The sequence below is a fragment of the Parus major genome, chromosome 4 (genome assembly GCF_001522545.3).
Source record: "Parus major isolate Abel chromosome 4, Parus_major1.1, whole genome shotgun sequence".
Lineage (NCBI taxonomy): Eukaryota > Metazoa > Chordata > Aves > Passeriformes > Paridae > Parus > Parus major.
Window position 1 is genome coordinate 26,530,037 of NC_031771.1, and position 18,642 is coordinate 26,548,678.

Here is an 18,642-nt window from a genome sequence, read left to right on the forward strand (position 1 = left end):
GAGTGTGCTATTGTATAGATGCTGATGTATGGGCTTTTATGCACAAGTAAATTGATCAGCTGCTAGCAGGGGATTGTTTTCCTGCTAGTATTAACAAGAGATAGCATTAATACAACATTAGTGCATTTTGTTCATGGGGATGTGTGCATTGTATCTTCTGCCAATTCTGCGTTTTTTGTGGCTTTTAAAATGGCATGTGGTTCTCTTCAGACATTGCAAGGTCAAATTATTGACTACACTTTCATACATTTGTGTAATTCATTTTTAGAGCAGAGTGTTTTCAGCACCCTCTTTTTCTCTCTCAATAATTTATATCCTCAATTTATTTTTATTTTTTTTTGTACAGGTGTAATCTCTACATGTGTGTCCATGCAGATCTGTGTAGCATGTCCTTAGTCTACATAAATGCCAACAAGAATGTTCTTATGATTTCTAGAAAATAATTGTTGTCCAAAGGTTTTGCTACCTCTACAACTGGTAGGAAGCACTAAAGTGAGAGGAAAGTCTTTCTTTCATTACCCTGCTTTTGTGCCTTACATCCATGCTGAGCAGAGGTGAGGGGTGTTCACAGTGTCAGCCACTTCCACCTTCCCTGGTAAATCTCTTCCATGCCCTTCAAAGAAGGGTTAAGAGATGTGGCTGTCATCAGCTGCTCTGTCCAGGACCCCATCTTGTGATCCAGCTCTGCCATGCTGTGCTGTGTGCATTGGTATTTTTTCCCTTCTGGCACTTTTCGTGGCTGGGTTCTTTGACACCATTTAGCAGTAGTGGTGCTATTTCCCACTCTAACTGTTTTTTTTCTCTTCATTTATTTATATTTGGAATTGGCATCAGATACAGCCAGATGGAGAGTTTGCCCTCTGCTAGAAAGTTCAGTTTTCCTTTTCCTCAGACTGTTTAGTTGTCTGTTCAGTCATGGAACTGAGCATCTAAGTTTAGCCGGTACATGAATGTGTAAAAAAAAATTGCCTTTAACAAAACTTCTGTCAGCCTTCTTACTAAGTGTGAATGTCATCTTCTGCTCTGCTATCAATGCTGAAAGCAAATAGGAGCCTTACTGTGAATTTACTCCACATAAAAACTCACAAACAAGGACTGTGTATTGATAGCTTTAGTGCGGCTTAAAAAGCAGGCTTAGAGGGAGCAAAGAGATTCTTGATCAGGTGTTTCACAGAATCACAAAAGAAATAAGGTTGGAAGGGACCACACTGGGTCATCTGGTCCAGCCTCCCTACTGTAGAAATAGGAATGCCTAGCAATGGGAAAATAGAATTTCCTTTTCCAGTTTATTAGCTCAAATCCCTCTGATGATTACTGTGAACTCTATGGGGTTGTGATGGTCAGTGTGACATTTTGCCAGGCCTACATTGCATTGCAGTCATACCTGTATTGGACAGGGAGGGAAGAACTCTTGATATCACATTGCTGGCAAAGTCCCCAGCGTAGTTCTGATGTGCTGACGACAGAGACCTGACCTGGATTTGACTCTTGTTATTTGAAGTTTGGCTGCTGTGGCAGTAAAGACTGTAAGCACATAGGGTTAACAATTCAGTGCAGTTTTACTACAGAGACTTTTGTGTTTCAGCTGCATCTATTATAAGAGGGGGCATCACAGCCTCGTAATGTGCAAGATTTGACTAAATATCCTTTGGCACTCTGTGGGAAAAAAAAAGGATGATTGGAAACAAGAAAACTCCTTGGTGCCTGTCTATGCAATGTGTATGTAGACCTTTCCATGCTGTTTAGTTTTACCCTTCTTTTTTTTTTTTTTTTTCTGTACCACAAAGGAAAGAGTCCAAGAAGAATTATTTGAAGTGCTGTAGGCAGGAAAGAAATGGCACCTACACAACAGATTATGGCCACTCAAAACCTCTTAAGTCTTCCCAATAATCTGTAATATTTCTGCAGTTTGATTTTGTCTCTCTGAATCTATTCCCTTCCTGCTGGAGGCACTGACATGTTTTTATTTTGTGTTTTAGGGAGCTAGGGAATCTAGGTTAGCAAGCAGGGGGTTATTAGTCATATTAGTAAAACTTGGAAAGCAAAAAACACTCCTTCTCTTACTATGAGCATCAAAAATATACGTTATACAAATTTGTTCAGATTCCCAGGACTTAAAGAACATATTCTTATTACAGTTAGATGATGTTCTTTTTAACATCTCTTGTCATTGTTTTTGGGCTTTTAGATTATTTTTTTCTTCTTTTTGGTGAGACTCAGTATTACATCTATTGCTCAAGAGTAAAAGATTGAAATTATGAAGCATTTTATGTGTGCCAGAATCATCTTGAGCAGAAAATGCACACTTTATTTGTTGAAAGCTAAATTAATTGGTTTGTGCAGGCTATGCTGAGTAATGCCAGAAGGGATTAGATAGGGCTAAAACAAATCTGATGATTATCTGCATACAAAAATTGTATAAAAAGATATATTCCACAGGCCATAGATCTGCTTTTCAATAACTCTATTCAGTCTTCTTCTGAAATCTCTCCTGTTTTCTCCCAGTCCTCAGAAGCTTGCAGTAAAATATCTCTGTCTTTTCCTCCTTTGTGCCCTGCAGTAGCTCAGAACAGCAGGGAGGTAAAGCGGGGCAATGATGGGCACAAAAGATGCAGGCTTTCATCTGTTACCCAGACTGCTTGGGAAACAGTGGAATGAGGCTCCTACTGGTTCCAGCCTTGTGCAATTGAAATGTTGGTGCCTCCCTAGGCTAAGGAGAGATGGGTGACTGCCCATGATGGAGAGAAGACAAAAGATGAAATGCCTTGATTCAGAGGGGTAGTATCTTGCAGTAAAATTTTGCTGAAGATTCTCTCTTAGGGCAGGTATGTTCATAAGGAAGAAATTTCTACTTACAGAGGGGAGCTATCATCCTTTGGTATTGCAGAGTCAGTAGCAAAAGCCTACTTTTCCAGAGGCTGACATGCTTTCCTACAGGCTTTCCTCTCATCATCTGAAGTGCCTGCGCTTGGCTTCAGATCTTCACTGGTGTAGTGAATTATTCAAAATGGAAAGTTCAAAGTTATCAGATTTCCTCTTGAACGTACATTAGGAAGTAAGCTATCTTCTGCAGAGGAATTTCTGCCATTGCAGAGGGGGCTGTATAAGGGCCTGTATGCAAATTAGGAGCTAGGTGATAGGTTTAATAGCTGCAAAGTGCTAGATACAAGGACACTGCATGGAGCTGAATTTCATTTACACACTGTGCTAATAAATTGCTATTTCTTAAACTTACTGCGAAACATTACTGTGACATTCCTGGGTAATCTCTTCAGTTTTTCTTTGATGTATATTTACAAGGTTCCACTGATGAACACTCTGAGTAACTTTATATAGGTCTCTCTTATCTTTAGAAACAAAATTCCTTGACTTTCAAGAACATTTTTCTAAAGCTAAAGAGCATACATTCCATAAAGTTCGTGCTAGTTAGTTCCAGATGCTCTAGCTTATGCCTCCTCTTTTCTAACAAATGTTTTCCCTTTACTCTCAGTATTAAAAGGAATGTTTCTCTCTTTTCATCCATTCTCTTTGGCTAAGAAGCAAAAAGGAAACTTATCATTAGCATATGGTGGAAAAAAATTGCTGCATGCATCCCTCAGGCACTGCTTATTAAAAGAATAAACAGAAATGGCTCAAGTATGGGTAATGTAATTGGTATGTAACTCACTATTCCCTGAATGTGTACTTTTCCCTTGCAGTACAAAAACTGAGAAGCATTTGCCTTGTTTAGAGGATGAAGCAGATGGAGTTGAAGAAAATAAGTCTTTAAACAAAGGGACATTCTTGCAGCACTGAGTGCAGAGAAATTGAATGTTACTTGTTAGCCAGTGACAGGAAATATGCATCCCACAGCCATCACCACAGAAGAAAGAAGGTTTATTACGAGCATGCACATCCCTGATGAAAGCTAAATACAAATTAGAGCTGATATATATGTCTTATATTAGGCATCACAGTCAGAATAGTTTTAATCACTGAGCTCCAGGATATTTTCGACTGACTAAAATGAAATACAAGTTTTTCAGTTAAAACCATAAATTGGAACCAATTAATGCCAGATACACAGCTAGTGAATGCTTGTAAAAATATTTCACCAGGAAAAACAGTGCTGCATCCATGTCTTGGAAAGAGCAGCTTATAGAGTTGCTGGTTGTTTGGTGGGCTTTTTTGTTTTATTTCAGAATTCCTTCCTTTATTATGAATAACTTTGGAGTCCAAGATCATAACTGGAGTAATTTCTGAAGACCCCTGGGCCTCCTTTATAAACAAATCAGGAATTTGGGTCCTGTTTCTGTGTTCCAGGTGTAATTTGGACCAGCCACTTTGGGGCTGATCTTTGAAGGACGGTTTGTTCTGTGACACAGAATGGAATGTTTCAGAACAAACATCTAAGTAATAAACAACCTAAATTTAATGAACTTCCATGAAAAATGGACATTTTACAACTCCTTATCACCTTAAGCCACTGAGTAAAAAAAGAGTTACAGTTCTGTGTAACTCACAAGTGCCTTTATCCTGGATTAAAATGAGACATGTGTGTGTGTGGACACTGCTTTATTAGAACAGTCCAAGGTCTCTCCAGAAGCATTCAGGTGTTGGTCTTCATTGGCCCACAGGTCCCATTTGTTCAAAGCTAGTTCTTCATCCGAATTTCCTTCCTAAGGGAGTTTTTGAATCCTGTGACTGCAAACTATATATGAAGGAAAAGGAAACTTCCCCTGTCTTGAAATGGCTCCATCCAAAGTGATATGTTTTATCCCAGCTTTGTGATTTCACTGAGGAGACTTAGCTAAAACCACATCATCTGTCCAAGTTCTTATCTTAGCCTCTCTCTGTATGTTCCCATGTACTGTCCTGTTAATTGCCCTTTCAGTAGAATAAAAATCTGCAGTTTAAAAAAGTCCATTGCTTATGTAAAAAGCTTTTACTATTTTTCTCATGCAAGAGGCAGTTTGTGAACACTGATTTAGGAAGGCCAAAGAGGCAATTAACGTTGATGGGGGCTTGGGTGACACACATGCTGAAGAGTGAGAACAGTCCCCTAAACAATTCCTTCTTGTCAGTAGAATTGTGTATCTGTTACTGAGAGGGTTCTTTGAAGTTGTAGCAGTGAGAAGAACTCTTCAAAACAGAAATCCTTTGATCAGAAATGTAATAATTGCATGTGTTGGCATTTGGGTCCTAACTGATTAGTCTTGTCTAACCTGATTTCTTATGTGCTTTGTGTTCAATTTTAGGCACCAAAGGAAGAAACAAAGGGGAATTTACAAATCTTCAAGGTGTAGCTGCATCTACAAATGGAAAAATATTAATAGCAGACAGTAACAACCAGTGTGTGCAGGTATGAGAGTATGCCACTTTCAGTGTTTTCTCCTTGCCCACACCTCTGTCTTTTTTGTCATCTCAGAAAGACACATTTTGTACAATTCAGGCAGATATAGAATATACAAGGGAAGCTTAAGTTATGATCCATTAACTTTCCATCTTCTTGACCTGCAGCTATCTTTTTTTCAGATCTATATTATATCTAGTATATAATCAGAGTTTACTTCCATTCTTTCTGATGTTTGGCAATGGATGAAAAGATAAGTTGCGCAATAATCTGGAAAAATGCCTTTTTGTAAATATAATTTTAAATTGTATATTTTATCACTCTCATGTTGAATGTAAATGTAGAGCAAGGTGCCACAAATATAATTTTTCAGGAAGTACAAATAGAAAAATAAGCATATAGATGTCATTTTCAAGTGGCTTTTACTCTATTTAACTGGCTTCTCTTTCTGATATCATAATCAAATCTTTTCTGTGGTAGCACCCTGACACCCATAATTTCTTGGCTTCTGTAACCTGTGTGAAAATCAAGCTGCATTTTTTCTTTTGCTTTCCATGTATCCTTTTTACCATTAACAATTTTTCATCACTCTCCAGGCTGCCCATGTGGTAGCAATGAACACGGCAGCAGCGTGTGGCTTGTTTTTGTATTTTTTTCTTGAGAACCAGCAAGCCACATGCCATGAGAACTCGTTTCCAGGCCTTTTCAAAAGAGAAAGAGTCAAATATTCATCAGCACCCTCATGCTTCGTAATTTGCAGCCTCTTCAGAGGAGCTTCAGTGTCTAGTTACCTGGCTTGAGGACACAATCAGTGGACATATTCCTGTATTTTCTACAGACTTAGTGTTTGACTGTGGCTGAGTCAGTGCCTCAGTTTCCTCATTTCTAGTAAGGGAACAATACCATTCCCTCCCCTCTGAGAGAGATTTAGTGAAGCTAATTCATTAATGTTTGTGAAGTACTTTAAGATCACTTAAGAAACAACACAATAAGAATTTTATGGGTTTTTTTAATTGAGGTCTTCTTAAATTAGATATATTACTTTCAAATATGGACTGTGTAAAAGTGGTTCACATTCCCAGCTCTCTTCCTGTCTATAGTGCTCATTAGTTCATTAGTGTCTTGCTAAAATCTATGTTCCAAGAAATAGGTGATGGTCATATGTGGACATAATTTTAAAATTCCTGTTTTCTATTACAGATATTTTCCAATGATGGTCAGTTCAAAAGCCGTTTTGGCATACGAGGAAGGTCTCCTGGCCAGCTGCAGCGGCCAACAGGAGTGGCTGTGCATCCCAGTGGTGACATCATTATTGCAGACTATGATAACAAATGGGTTAGCATATTCTCATCAGATGGAAAATTTAAGGTATGACTTACCACATGAACTCTCCTGAGCTTTCTCTGTCTTACAAAGGAATGCAAAGTGACATTGTTTTTCAAGAAACTACATAGTTTGGCTGTAGCTTAGTCTAAATTCCATTGTTGTGACGTGGAAACCCCTGACCCAGCCACATGGTATAATTAATAGGAGGAGATCACAGCAGTAATGCTAATGTTACACCAAGCAGAGACAACATGTTCCATACTGGGTGCTTAGATGCCTTTCTGTAACTTATGGTGAGGATAGCAAGTGCCAGCAAGGCTAGCTGGACTTGCTCAACAACCTTCATATCATTATTACTCTGATTGTACTGAAGGGTGTGTGCAGATATATGTATGCACACAGAGAAACACAAAATCTTACAAGGAGTACATGAAGCTCATCAGTGACATATGGAGGAGAAGAAGAATGATGATGATGACTTCCCCTCATAGTTCATACTTCTCAGCAAATAAATTGTATAATTTATGTATGATCCTGTTGGTAATAAAGCAAGGAAAGGTAAACCAGGGTGTTGTTTCAGTGCTACAGCATAGACAGGAGTGTTCTAGGTGGTGTGTTGTGCACTAAAAAAATTGAAAGACAGTAATGATATTGTAGGTTTCAGAAATCAGAAATTCTAAGGAAAGCATGCCTCATATTTTCATAACAACTCTGATCCCTTTAATGGGAGTAAAATAAGACAGCAGCTACTACGCTACATTGATGATTTCCAACCTGCAGTATTTATTTTGCTTGGGTTCAGGTGAAGTTCCAGAGAGAATTAAAGGTTTCCTCCATTTGGTGCTGTTCTCTGAATGCATGATGCCAAGTCTGGTGATGCACACTAGAGAGAGCCACCTCTGGCAGAGATTAGCAGTACTCACTGGTCACTGGGATAGTGGACATGCAGGGAAATTTCTACCATAGTTACTTAATTCTGGAGTGCTGCATTGCACAGATACGGCCTGTTTGGCTATAATTTTCTGTCAGCCTAATGAACAAAAAGCTCAGGTTCTGAGCTGCTTGTATGTGCAGCAAGAAATGGCCTTTCTCTGAATAGTCTTTGCAAAGTGACAGATGCAAATAAGCAGTTGTGCTTGCGTAGTCCTCGGTGACCTCCATCTGAGAAACAGGTGTGTATGCTTTTAAAAGTATCCAGATCATGTACAGACTTCAAGCTAAAATAAAACAATAGTAAAATGTAATGCAAGTCTTAAAAAAATACAAATTATTTGCATTTGCAGAGAGAATGTGATTTTATTTGTCAAGTAATTTTGAAAGCATACAGCTACACAGGAAAACCTTAGTTTTGGCTGAAGTCCTTAAATGAAATGAATACACCAAAACAAACCCAAAGAAATATGTAATTTAGTTAAGAATCCAAATATTCTGAGTATCCTAAGTGTATTTTAAATAATTACTAACATCTTTAATGTGAACTGGCTTGATCTGGACACAGAGCATGGAGGGCTTGTTTTCCTGCCTTCTTAAGATATGCTGTAAATCCAGCATTTTGGATGGTGTGAGCTCTGGAGGAAAAAGCTCTGGAGAAGCCAGGACTTTATGTGCTACCAGCAGGGAGACAAATATTGGAAATAATTAATTATTAATGTAGTTCCTCTGATGTGAAGCCTAGATTTGTTTTCAGTCAATGTTTTTGTTGGATTGCAAAAAAATGCAAAAGCTGAGGGATGTTGGCAGTGTTTGTGTGGTTAATACAAATTAATGCATTAGACTTCATAGCTCTTGTGACTAGACTGATGAAATGAGAGATGAAACATCAATGGTATAAGATACTATTTTTAAATTGAATGCAATAAGCCATATTTATGAGAGGAAAAAATAAATGTTTGTAGAAGTATTTTTTTATCCAGAGGGTAGGCATAAGCATATTAAGTGCAGGGTGGAGGGCAGGTAGCAGAGCATCTGCATAGGGAGAGCAGGAGTGAGGCAGTGGGGAGCACTGGGATGGAGACATGGATGGGCACTGGGACACACTGAGGAGCTGTCATGGGAGTAGGGGGTCCTGTATTAGCACAGCACTGGTTCAGGGGATCCTGTACTGCACAGGGTAGCTGGAGAGGAAGGATGCAGGTGGGATGAGCACAGGGCCTGGGGGAACTGGGGAGTGAACACACACAGTGTTGGGAGGTCATGTCCACCAAGGGTGAGGCTGTGATATGGGGGGCAGTCAATGCCATAAAGGGATGGGGCTTATATTGGGCATGATGGTGTGGGACCAGGAGTTGGACTTGATAATCCTTGTGTGTCCCTTCCAGCTCAGGATGTTATTCTATGATGGGGTTAAATAAAATATATTGGAAGCACAGAACATAGGTAACAGATCTAGCCTATGGGAATCTGGGCAAAGCCTTGTAATTTCTTGCGTGTTGGCAGTGGTAATTCTTACAGGGGCCTTGTCAGATTAAATTGGGCAGCATTTCCTAAAATAACAGAGAGAGAGAAAGGGATAATGGCATTTGCCTTCAAAGGACTGTGCCTGCAAGTCATTGTGTAAGACCGCTGATGCAGGTGGCCTGCTAGTTGTTAACTCAGCAATATCAGGGGGCTGTTTTGAGGTTAATCTAACTATTTTTGATGCTGTTCCCCTCCTTCTGTATTTACTTACACTCACTCTCGCTTAGTGGAATTTTAATAATCATGTGAGCCATAAGGCAAATTTCCCTGGAGCGAGGCCCAGGCCCTGATTACATCACTGGACTGACTCCCCTTGGCAACCTCCACTGCCAGGCAGAAAAGTGTCACCTTCCTCAGTTCTGGCAGCAACAAAGAAAGAGCTCTTGTTTTCTCAAGGCTGTAGAACTTATATAAATGCGGAGGAGGACAAACTCTAATCTAAGGTTGCACCAAAACATGAGCTTCTTCACATGAAAGGCTGTATTATCCTGGAAATGGTAAAGACTCAGATTGGGTCTTAGGGTCTGGGGCTTCTGCTCCTGACTGTGCCACAGATCTCATGTGTGGCTAGTGATCTTCCATTTCACTTCCAAGTGCTTTATTTTCTTCATCTGTAAAAGGCAGATAACAGTGCTGACTTCCTCTGTCAAGTGCTCTGAAATTGCTAAGAAAACAGTTGCAGCAGATACAACATTAGGCTTAGGAAAGAGAGCAGGGTGAAGCATCTGTACCAGCTCCTCACCACTGTGGTGTTCAAACCTAGTGAAAGAACTGGACAACAGAGCCAAGAAAATTATTCCTGTTCCTCCTAGAAGAGAATTGCTTTCTTTCTAGTCTTGAAGAGCTGTATATAAGATGACAAACTTGTTATCAACAAAACAGGGCTCTGCAAGCCAAGATCAAGTGTAGATAAATGGGAAAAGATTAAAGGAAACATTTTATATGTCAGACTTCTTCCTTGTCTCACTAGTAGAATTAAGGAAAGAGCTGTCTGAAGCTGGTTGTATGTTCTGACGAGAATAGGTAGTAGTGTGGTTAAATGGTCACAGTTGAATTTTAACAGTCACATGAATGATAAATCCACTTACTGAGTGATATTGCAATCTGTGACAAAGCTGTATCTCCTTATTAGAGAAGTTCTCAAACAGGAAAAAATGGCTTGTTGAAAGTTTGTAACTAATCCCTGATAATCTTGAGCCTTTCAGACAGCAACAAGATTGGTAAAGTTTAACTCAGCCCTAACACTTCTACAGTGGAAAAGTCTTCATAAATTTTTATGTAGGCTAGCTCTTTTTTTTTTTAAACCTTTAGGAATATCCCACAGTAGAATATTTTCCAACCTGGTAGGGTGACTTTATAAACACGTTTGAAAACCAGTCTAAATTCCTAAGAGCCTATAAAATAAGGGACATAATGTCCCTGACTGAATTCAATTAAACACATTATTTGTATTAAGGGTTCACATGATTCATTATACTGTATTCATTTCTAATGGAAAAAAAAGCCTGAAAATACTTCCATTCATACACTTAACAGGAGTGACTGGGTTTCATAATGTTCTGTTCTAAATAATCAAACCTATAATTCTAAGCAACTTTCTGAAATAAAAATATACAAAGAATATGTCCGGCCAGATCCAGTAATGTGTCATCAGCATATTTTGATCTTAACTGGGAACAGATTTTTTGTAAAAAGCATTGCAAAAACTCTAGCTGGGCATACTTTATTGCTGCTTGCAAATTATATTTTAAACCTGGTCCAAGAATAGTTATTTTTATTACCCTTCTCAGCACTGAGTGCCCATTAATGTAGTATGTGATTTATTTGTTATATTTTTCCATATGTGTTTATATGGGCAGGAATACACTGTACTCATGAGTCTGAGTCATTTTCCATAGGAATCCTGGAAAGATGGTAAAGAGGTGGTGCAATGCTCAGGCAGACAACCACGTGGGCATCCCAAAGGAGAGGGGAATATGATTTAGTCATCCCAAAGGAAATATATCTAAAGATTTGCATTTGATTTATGGTTTTGCTGCTTTGTTGTTATGCAAACTGAATAGATTTCATAGGTCTGCTGATATCTTTCCCTTGGTGAACATAAAATATTTTTTAATAGTTTTTTTCCTGGGGATATTTTAGCATGATTCAATTAGGTAGATTTTGCCTAAATATTTTGCAATTTATAACAGTATATGTACATGAACATAAAAGTGACACAAGATCATTGCATGTTGGCTAAGCATAGTCTTGAAGCCGCAAGATTTACTCCTTGGAATTTTCTTTACTGGAGACTGAAAAAAGTTGTGTAGTGGCTTAGTAGGAGCCATCCTCAGTGAACCCAGGTGGTTTATTTTAGGATCATTCCTATTTTTTACCTGCCTAGGAGAATGTGCTATGAAATCGGATCATGGGACTTACTAAGGGTAGGAGAACTACTTCTGTTTGCTTTGAAAACATCAAGGACATGAGAAAAATGAGTTGGGCGATCGGTTTTCTTAATGCCTTGTATTCTGTCTCACTGCTACTCACCAGTTGCAGGAGGGAGGGGAGAGGGGAAGAGAAGTCAGAAGTAGATGTGGCAGTTGGGAACATGGTTTAATGGTAAACACGACAATGTTAGGCTAATGCTTGGACTCAATCCTAGAGGTCTTTTCCAACCAAAAGGATTCTATGATTCTCAGTGTTGCTTGCTCTAGGGGGTGATCTGTCTCACTCTATAAAGGCAGTGAGGTGAAAGATAGCCTTGTTTCATAAATAAGATTAATATCTTACTGTACATATTGTATATATATTAATTTATATATTATTCATATATATTGTATATATTCATTTGAACTCCAGTGCAAACAGAAAAGTGTGTTCTTCACCAAGATATGAACCTCACTTTGTAGGATGTGTCTCTCACAAATTACTACAGGATCTGAAAGTTCTGCAATCCATAATTTCAACACAGCCTCTTTGGTGGATTTTCTGTCCAGCACAGACTTTTGAAACCAGCCTGAATAAGTGTTTTCAAATCTGTCCATCAATTTTTAAAAAATGGCTAAAAGCAGGATGCAAGTTGTTCCATTCCATTGTAAACAATTGGGTATTTACAACCTATTTTAACTGAAAGGTCAAAACTCAACTGATTTTATGTAGATTAAAACAGTTTCTAGAATCTCAGTCTAAAAAAGAGCTGAATGGTAGAAAATGTGCAATGGATTGTGAGGTGATCCTAGAGTCTTCCTGGGTCTATGACCAGGCAACTTATGGATTCTTTGAAGGCTTGGTCTCAATTTCTGCTTGCTCTTTTGCTTAGATCCTCTTTTTAGAACCCCTTCTTTTTAAACCTACTAAAGCATGCTTCTGACATTTTTTGATTTGACAACTATCTAGCCTTTCCAAATAATTCACTGCTGTGAGATCCATCTTCTCTCCATGGAACATTTTTCCGGTGAAATACTGTATACCAGTCCCCTCCTGTTGCTGATTATGCCGGCAGATGGTTTTGGTAGTCACAAGGCCTATTTAAAATGATGGAAATAATTTAATTTACCTAAGACAGGAACAAGCTTTGATTTGTTTAGTGTTTCAAAGATTGCTTCATTTGCTGTTTGGCAACATGATCCTCTTCCCTTTGCAGTTTTCAGCTGACACTTCATGTGTCTAAGCAGTAAGTGAAGCAATCTCGTGTGGAATCTGTTAGTCTGAGTTTCAGCTCTGCTCAAATTCATTCTGAGGGCACTCAGAAGGTGCTAGTGTCTTACTAACCCAAGAAAGGCAACAAAAGACACCATAGCCTACATCTCACCCAGCCCTGGTGGGTTCTGCCTTCTTCGATACAGGTGGTGATAAAGATGTCTCCTGTCCATCAAGGTCGTTGCTGGATTCAGGAGCAGCATGCAATAGGAGACAGAAGTCCTTTCTGCTTGTCTCCCTGTCCTGCTGGTACCCTATTGTTGGATACACAGACATTTCTGACAGGTTTATCAAGTCATACAAATCTGATGACTGTATTTCTTCTGAGCTGTATGTTTGGACTCAGTTGCTTAGGTGGCAGTTTTTCAGTCTAGAAAAAATATACAGAAAGTAGACTTTATTTTCAGCTGAAGAAAAAATTATGAAGTATATGGTAAGAGCTGGTTAAAAACTATCACTTCCAACTTCTGATGAAAAAAAATGCCTCTCCATTCTACTTTGTGCCCGTAATACAATCTTTAAATTGTACTAACTAATTTCTATCACGCCAACATATTTTCCTGTTTTGTGTATTTTCCCTTTTAGGCCAAAATTGGGTCTGGAAAGCTCATGGGCCCTAAAGGTGTTTCAGTGGATCGTAATGGACACATCATTGTAGTGGACAATAAAGCATGCTGTGTCTTCATCTTCCAGCCAAATGGGAAAATAGTCACCAGGTTCGGGAGCCGAGGAAATGGTGACAAGCAGTTTGCAGGTACACTTGATGGTAATATGTAAATCCCCTCTTCTTGCCTCTTCTGCTCACATTTGCATGATGTTTGAGCATGTTGCAGATGCTGTATCCTACTCCTTTATCCTTCCGGGGGAGAGGTTCTGCTAGACATACAGCTCCTATTTGCTTGATTGGTCGGGCAGACTGCAACATCTGTTCTGCAAATGTAACTGTAACCAGATTGTTTCATCCACCTCCCCATGCCTGGAAGCATTTCAGATCAGTGACCCAAGAAAGAATGATCTTAACAGGCGTTTTGTAAGTGCTTTGTAATTGCCACACTAAGCTGCTCACCACAATCAGCTCTGCTGCTGTGCTTTGTGTTTCCGCTCATCAGATACACAAAACCCAATGCCCTAAGTGGTATCTCTTAGAAAATGAGTGTAATGGGGTAGCGTTAAGATTGAGATCAGGAAGGCAGGGCTATGGAACAGCCAGTGTAAGTTGGGGGAAATTGCCATTTATACTCAACTGACTGCTTGCACATGCCGTCTTTCAAGTAGAGCGTGCAGTTAAGTTTAAAAAACAGAACAACTGCTCTAATATATTTTAAATGAATAGCTGTTCTTTCAAAATTTGAAACTAAGATGCCAAATTAGGTATGCAGGTCATTTTGCAGGTGTTTGGCCATTTTCAGTATGTAGTTTCAATGGTGTGATGCTTTGACTGGTTCACAGTGACAGAGAGGAATAGCATCAATGTGTTTCTATCCTGAGATCTCTTGCAGTGTCTTATAGCATAATATATATAATTTATGAGAGCTTGGGCTCTAACACAGCTAAATTTTCTGGATATCTCAATTTCTTTTCATTTGAAAATTTGCAAAAACACCTCCTGAAAATAAGTAAGCAAATGCTTCCTAACAGCATTTGAAAAATATATCACCTCTCTTGCTGATAGGCTACAGAAAACAGGTAAATTGTCAATACTTGAATGTTTTCATTTTAAAATTATCCACTTTTTTATAGTTTACCCTGATATACTGTGAGAACTGAAACTGAGTTCTGTTCTGTTTAATAACTCAAATTATCACCAAGTGTTTTAATTTGGGTACTTGCATGTTTTCAAGCTAACATTTGTTTTTTACTCAAATTTGCACACGTATTTCAATGCACAATGTAAAGCAAAAAATGCCATTTCTTCCCTAACAGTGGTCTTCTAAGTAACTTTTGTATTTATCTGAAAACTTGTTAGCTCAAATGCTTGTAAGATGTGAGCACACAGAGCATAAAATATTTCAATTAAGAATTTACAGGGACATTTTTTATAACAATTTTCAGTGTATACACAACTTTATGCTTAAGCACTACATGTTTTGTCTCGTTAATAAGCCCATAAATCTCTGCATAGCCGTATGTATAAGAGAAGGAGAAATCAACAATGCTTATTGGTAACAATAGCTGACAACTGGTTGAAAAAGAAATTATTTTTGTTTACAAAAAGCATGCTGAGCTTTTTTAAAAAAAACCCCATGAAGTAAAATCACTCTTAACTTGAATTGGTATTCCCACTTGGACTACTATTGCTCAGAAGCCAAACATAATATGCTGGCAAGCTAATTTTTTTTTTTTAATTTAACCATACTTTTTATTTTAATGGTATTACTATATTTTTTTCTTCTTTTTTTTTTCTGCATTGCAGGTCCTCATTTTGCAGCTGTAAACAGCAACAATGAAATTATCATTACAGATTTTCATAACCATTCTGTCAAGGTACTGTCAATTAATGGCAACTTGGAAAGTTGCCATTTAAATTTTATTATGATACTTTCTTGGGGAAAATAGCATGTTGTTAAAACCAAAGAGATAACACTCCATATGTATGAGTTCTGCTATAAGGACTTTCAGAGAACTTTGTCTGCAGTGCATTGCTTAGTGAAGATATGGTCTGTTGCCTTTGGTGTCACTATAATGTTCTCTAACTCAATTGCTTAAACATAAGTTGTACCTGAAATAAATAATTTCAACTTTACTTATTTTTAGTAGCCATCTGCCAAACCTATTATTGACCCTGTGTTCTGTCTTCTTTCAAAACAAAAGTTTTAAAAGTCTGGCTCTTGAATTTCCCAGTCAAAGCTTTCCACATTCCTAGTTGTAAAATTATAACAAAGTAAAGATACATTTACATTCCATACCTATAAGCCTTAAGATTACTGGATCCATTTTACAACTTGATTCTCTTAAAACCAATGTAACTATTGGTCTTCATTCAGTGCTTCCTGCACTGGGCAGAACTGGCCACTAGTCCTTACACCCATGGGAAGTCCTGACTCACAGCCTGTTAAAGTCATGGCATGATAGGAAGTTTATTTGTTTGTCCCAATACAAACCAAGGGGACATGCTGAGATGTGTTGGCAAACGTCTATGAAGGCAATACAGGCCACTTCAGAAATGCCTCACCTGTGTGTGTTTGTTCTCAGACATTCCCTTTCGTACACTTGCTGAGCCACGTGCTCTTGTTCCCTCCCTCTGCAGGAGGCAGCAGCAGGAGCACAGAGGCAGGATGCTGTTCTACCGGGATTTCAGGACATATGTGTCAGTCCCACACCCCAACAAAATAAAAACCCTGGCTTTTCATCTAATGCCTATTTTGATTGAACACAAAGATGGACCTTCAGTCTAGTTCTTCACTGTTTTTGACTGAAAAATTAAGTTTTATATATTCACTTGAAAGAGGAAGTTGCTGCCTGAACATAGACACCTTTGTGTCCTAAGCAGTGCTGAATCACCTAGGTTTGGAATAGCAACCTTGCTTGCCTGTCCTTTAGGAATTTGTGAGGAAATAGCAGCTGGTGGCTTGGATTACAGCACAGAAACCAAGACTGCTGCAGGAGCCCTAAAGCAGCAGGAGGCCTATGACTCCATAAAGTACCTCTCCACAAGCAAGGTTTGCCTGGTAACAGGAATGCCTGGAGCAGCTTAACAGCAAGGGGCAAACTGAAATGAAAAAAAAAGCAAGTGTAGAAATGTAAGAAGTGTGGCATCCTGGAGGATTTATAATTACTACATTTCTAATGAGAACAGAGTGTCCCATCTGTCTCTGGTGTGACTCAATGGGATACAAATGTTACTTGTTACAATTTAGTACTAACCGGAAAAGATTCTTATTTCTGTAGTGTTCTCTAAATTGGTACATCTAACTGTTGACACTCTGGAGAGTTTATAATCTGAGAGCAAGCAGAGAGTACATCTTCTTTTAAATAATAAATTAGTTTATAAATAACTAAATAAATTAATTTCACTCTTATGAGTCCCAAAGCCGCTTCCTGCCACCAGTGTCTCGAATTAAACAAGCTCACTCAGCAACATTTTTCTCCCACTGCCACTAACCTTCAAGGATGTTCCTTCCCTCAGGCATCTTTTATGGAAAATCCTGCACAACGTATGCTTCTCTCTCATTTGGTCACTTCAGCACAGGGAGAGAGCAATATATCTTTGTCTGTTTTTTTATTAGTTGGCTTTTTTTAAAAATTATTTTCTTTAATCATCTGAGGCATTAACTTGGTACTTCATTAATTTCCTCACCCAAATTTTTTTCCTCTGTTCACTGTGGGTGTTTGAGAACACAATAATTTCCTGACTTCCTCCACCTTATCAGCACTTCTGTGTGCACTTGGCACTTGTCAGGTCTTTGCATTTTCTTGTGCAAGCCACAGTCAGTCTCTGAGAACACTGTTGGACCTTGTGCTGTAGCTGGGCCTGGGTGCAAGATGGACCAAAATATTTTAGAGGTGGCTGTGGTAAAAAATGACACATTTTGTATCTAGTTTGGTCCCATTGGTGCATCCAGGTCACTGACAGAATAGTCATTGATCAGCTCCATCTTTCTGCTGTCTAAACCTGTTATCATCACAGAGAATTCAGTTGCTGAACTGTCTACAGAGAGCAGCATGCCATGATTTGCTATGTGTGTTAGATTATGGAAGCAGAGAAGAGAGCATCTGCTCCATTGTGTTCCACAGAAACAAAGAACCCAGTGCTGTATCTGCATTCAGCTCTTTTCAGTTCAAGATGCACAAGCTGCAGAAGGGCTCTGGGGCCCTTTGCCTCCATGTCTGAGATGAATCAGATATTAAGTGAGAAGGGAAACACTGTATGGTGTAATGGAGTGAAGGGAAAGATGGGGACCTTTTCTCCCATGGTGTAGGGGTGTGGGTGTTTGTGTCTTGGGGCTCTGTGTTCCTGGGAACTCTTCAATTCCCCCTTTAATTAGCAGGTGAACTGGTAGTACTAGATTACTAATATTTGATACCATGCCATATTTAGGTTGCTATTTTAACCCATACAGGTATTTAACCAGGAGGGAGAATTCATGCTGAAGTTTGGATCAAATGGAGAAGGAAATGGGCAATTTAATGCACCAACTGGAGTAGCAGTAGATTCTAATGGAAATATTATCGTAGCAGATTGGGGAAACAGCCGAATACAGGTAGAAATTTCTGTATTTCAAAGGTGCTTGCTTAAAAAAAACTAATAGGTTGGTAACTCTGGCCTTCAGACTGCCCAAGAAACACCATCAGCATTAGAAGTGATATGGTTTCTCACACCATCCCTTATATGCCTCATTGTCAACTTTCAGACCAGGTGGTGTCGGAGTCAGCTTTACAGAGCTGCTGGCAGCTCTGATGGCCACTGTGACCAAGGATTTTGCTGCCAAGTAGTTCCCCAAAAGTTACTTGATGACTTATGAGACTTGCAAGCATTGCTGAGATGATAGTCATTTATAATCACCATAACAGAAGATAAGAGACATAGTGGAAAATATGAAAAAGCAAATGACCTGAGGTGAATGCAGCAGATTTTTATCATCTTTTTTAAATGTTGAGAAATAATTCTGCTTTCAAGTTATGAGAGTTGCACTCTTTTTATCTTTTAAGCGCTAATCATAAGGTCTTGTTTGCCAAAGAATACCTAATAAATAAGTGTATGTATTATTTCCACTGAATATAAAACTGATGGAGCTTATGAGTTGTTCTCAGGAAACAACAGGGTAAACAAATTCCTGGTTATCTCTGTGTGGGAACCTAAGAATCAGGCTAGGCACAACAGTAATATTTGTTAGGAAAACAAG

The 18,642-nt window shown here is 38.8% G+C and overlaps 1 protein-coding gene across 17 annotated transcripts in view; it reads left to right on the forward strand.

The window, feature by feature from the left end:
- The window catches only part of TRIM2 (tripartite motif containing 2), an 87,128-nt gene that overhangs the window by 63,682 nt on the left and 4,804 nt on the right, over window positions 1-18,642 (forward strand). For 15 of the 17 annotated variants that reach the window (XM_015624872.3, XM_015624864.2, XM_015624868.1 and 12 more), the window contains 5 exons: window positions 5,238-5,341; window positions 6,533-6,700; window positions 13,385-13,565; window positions 15,213-15,283; window positions 17,860-18,000. In XM_015624872.3, the coding sequence (XP_015480358.1) occupies window positions 5,238-5,341; window positions 6,533-6,700; window positions 13,385-13,565; window positions 15,213-15,283; window positions 17,860-18,000 (665 nt within the window). The remainder of the gene's footprint in view (window positions 1-5,237; window positions 5,342-6,532; window positions 6,701-13,384; window positions 13,566-15,212; window positions 15,284-17,859; window positions 18,001-18,642) is intronic. The other 2 variants (XM_033513433.1, XM_015624879.1) reach the window with 1 other exon arrangement.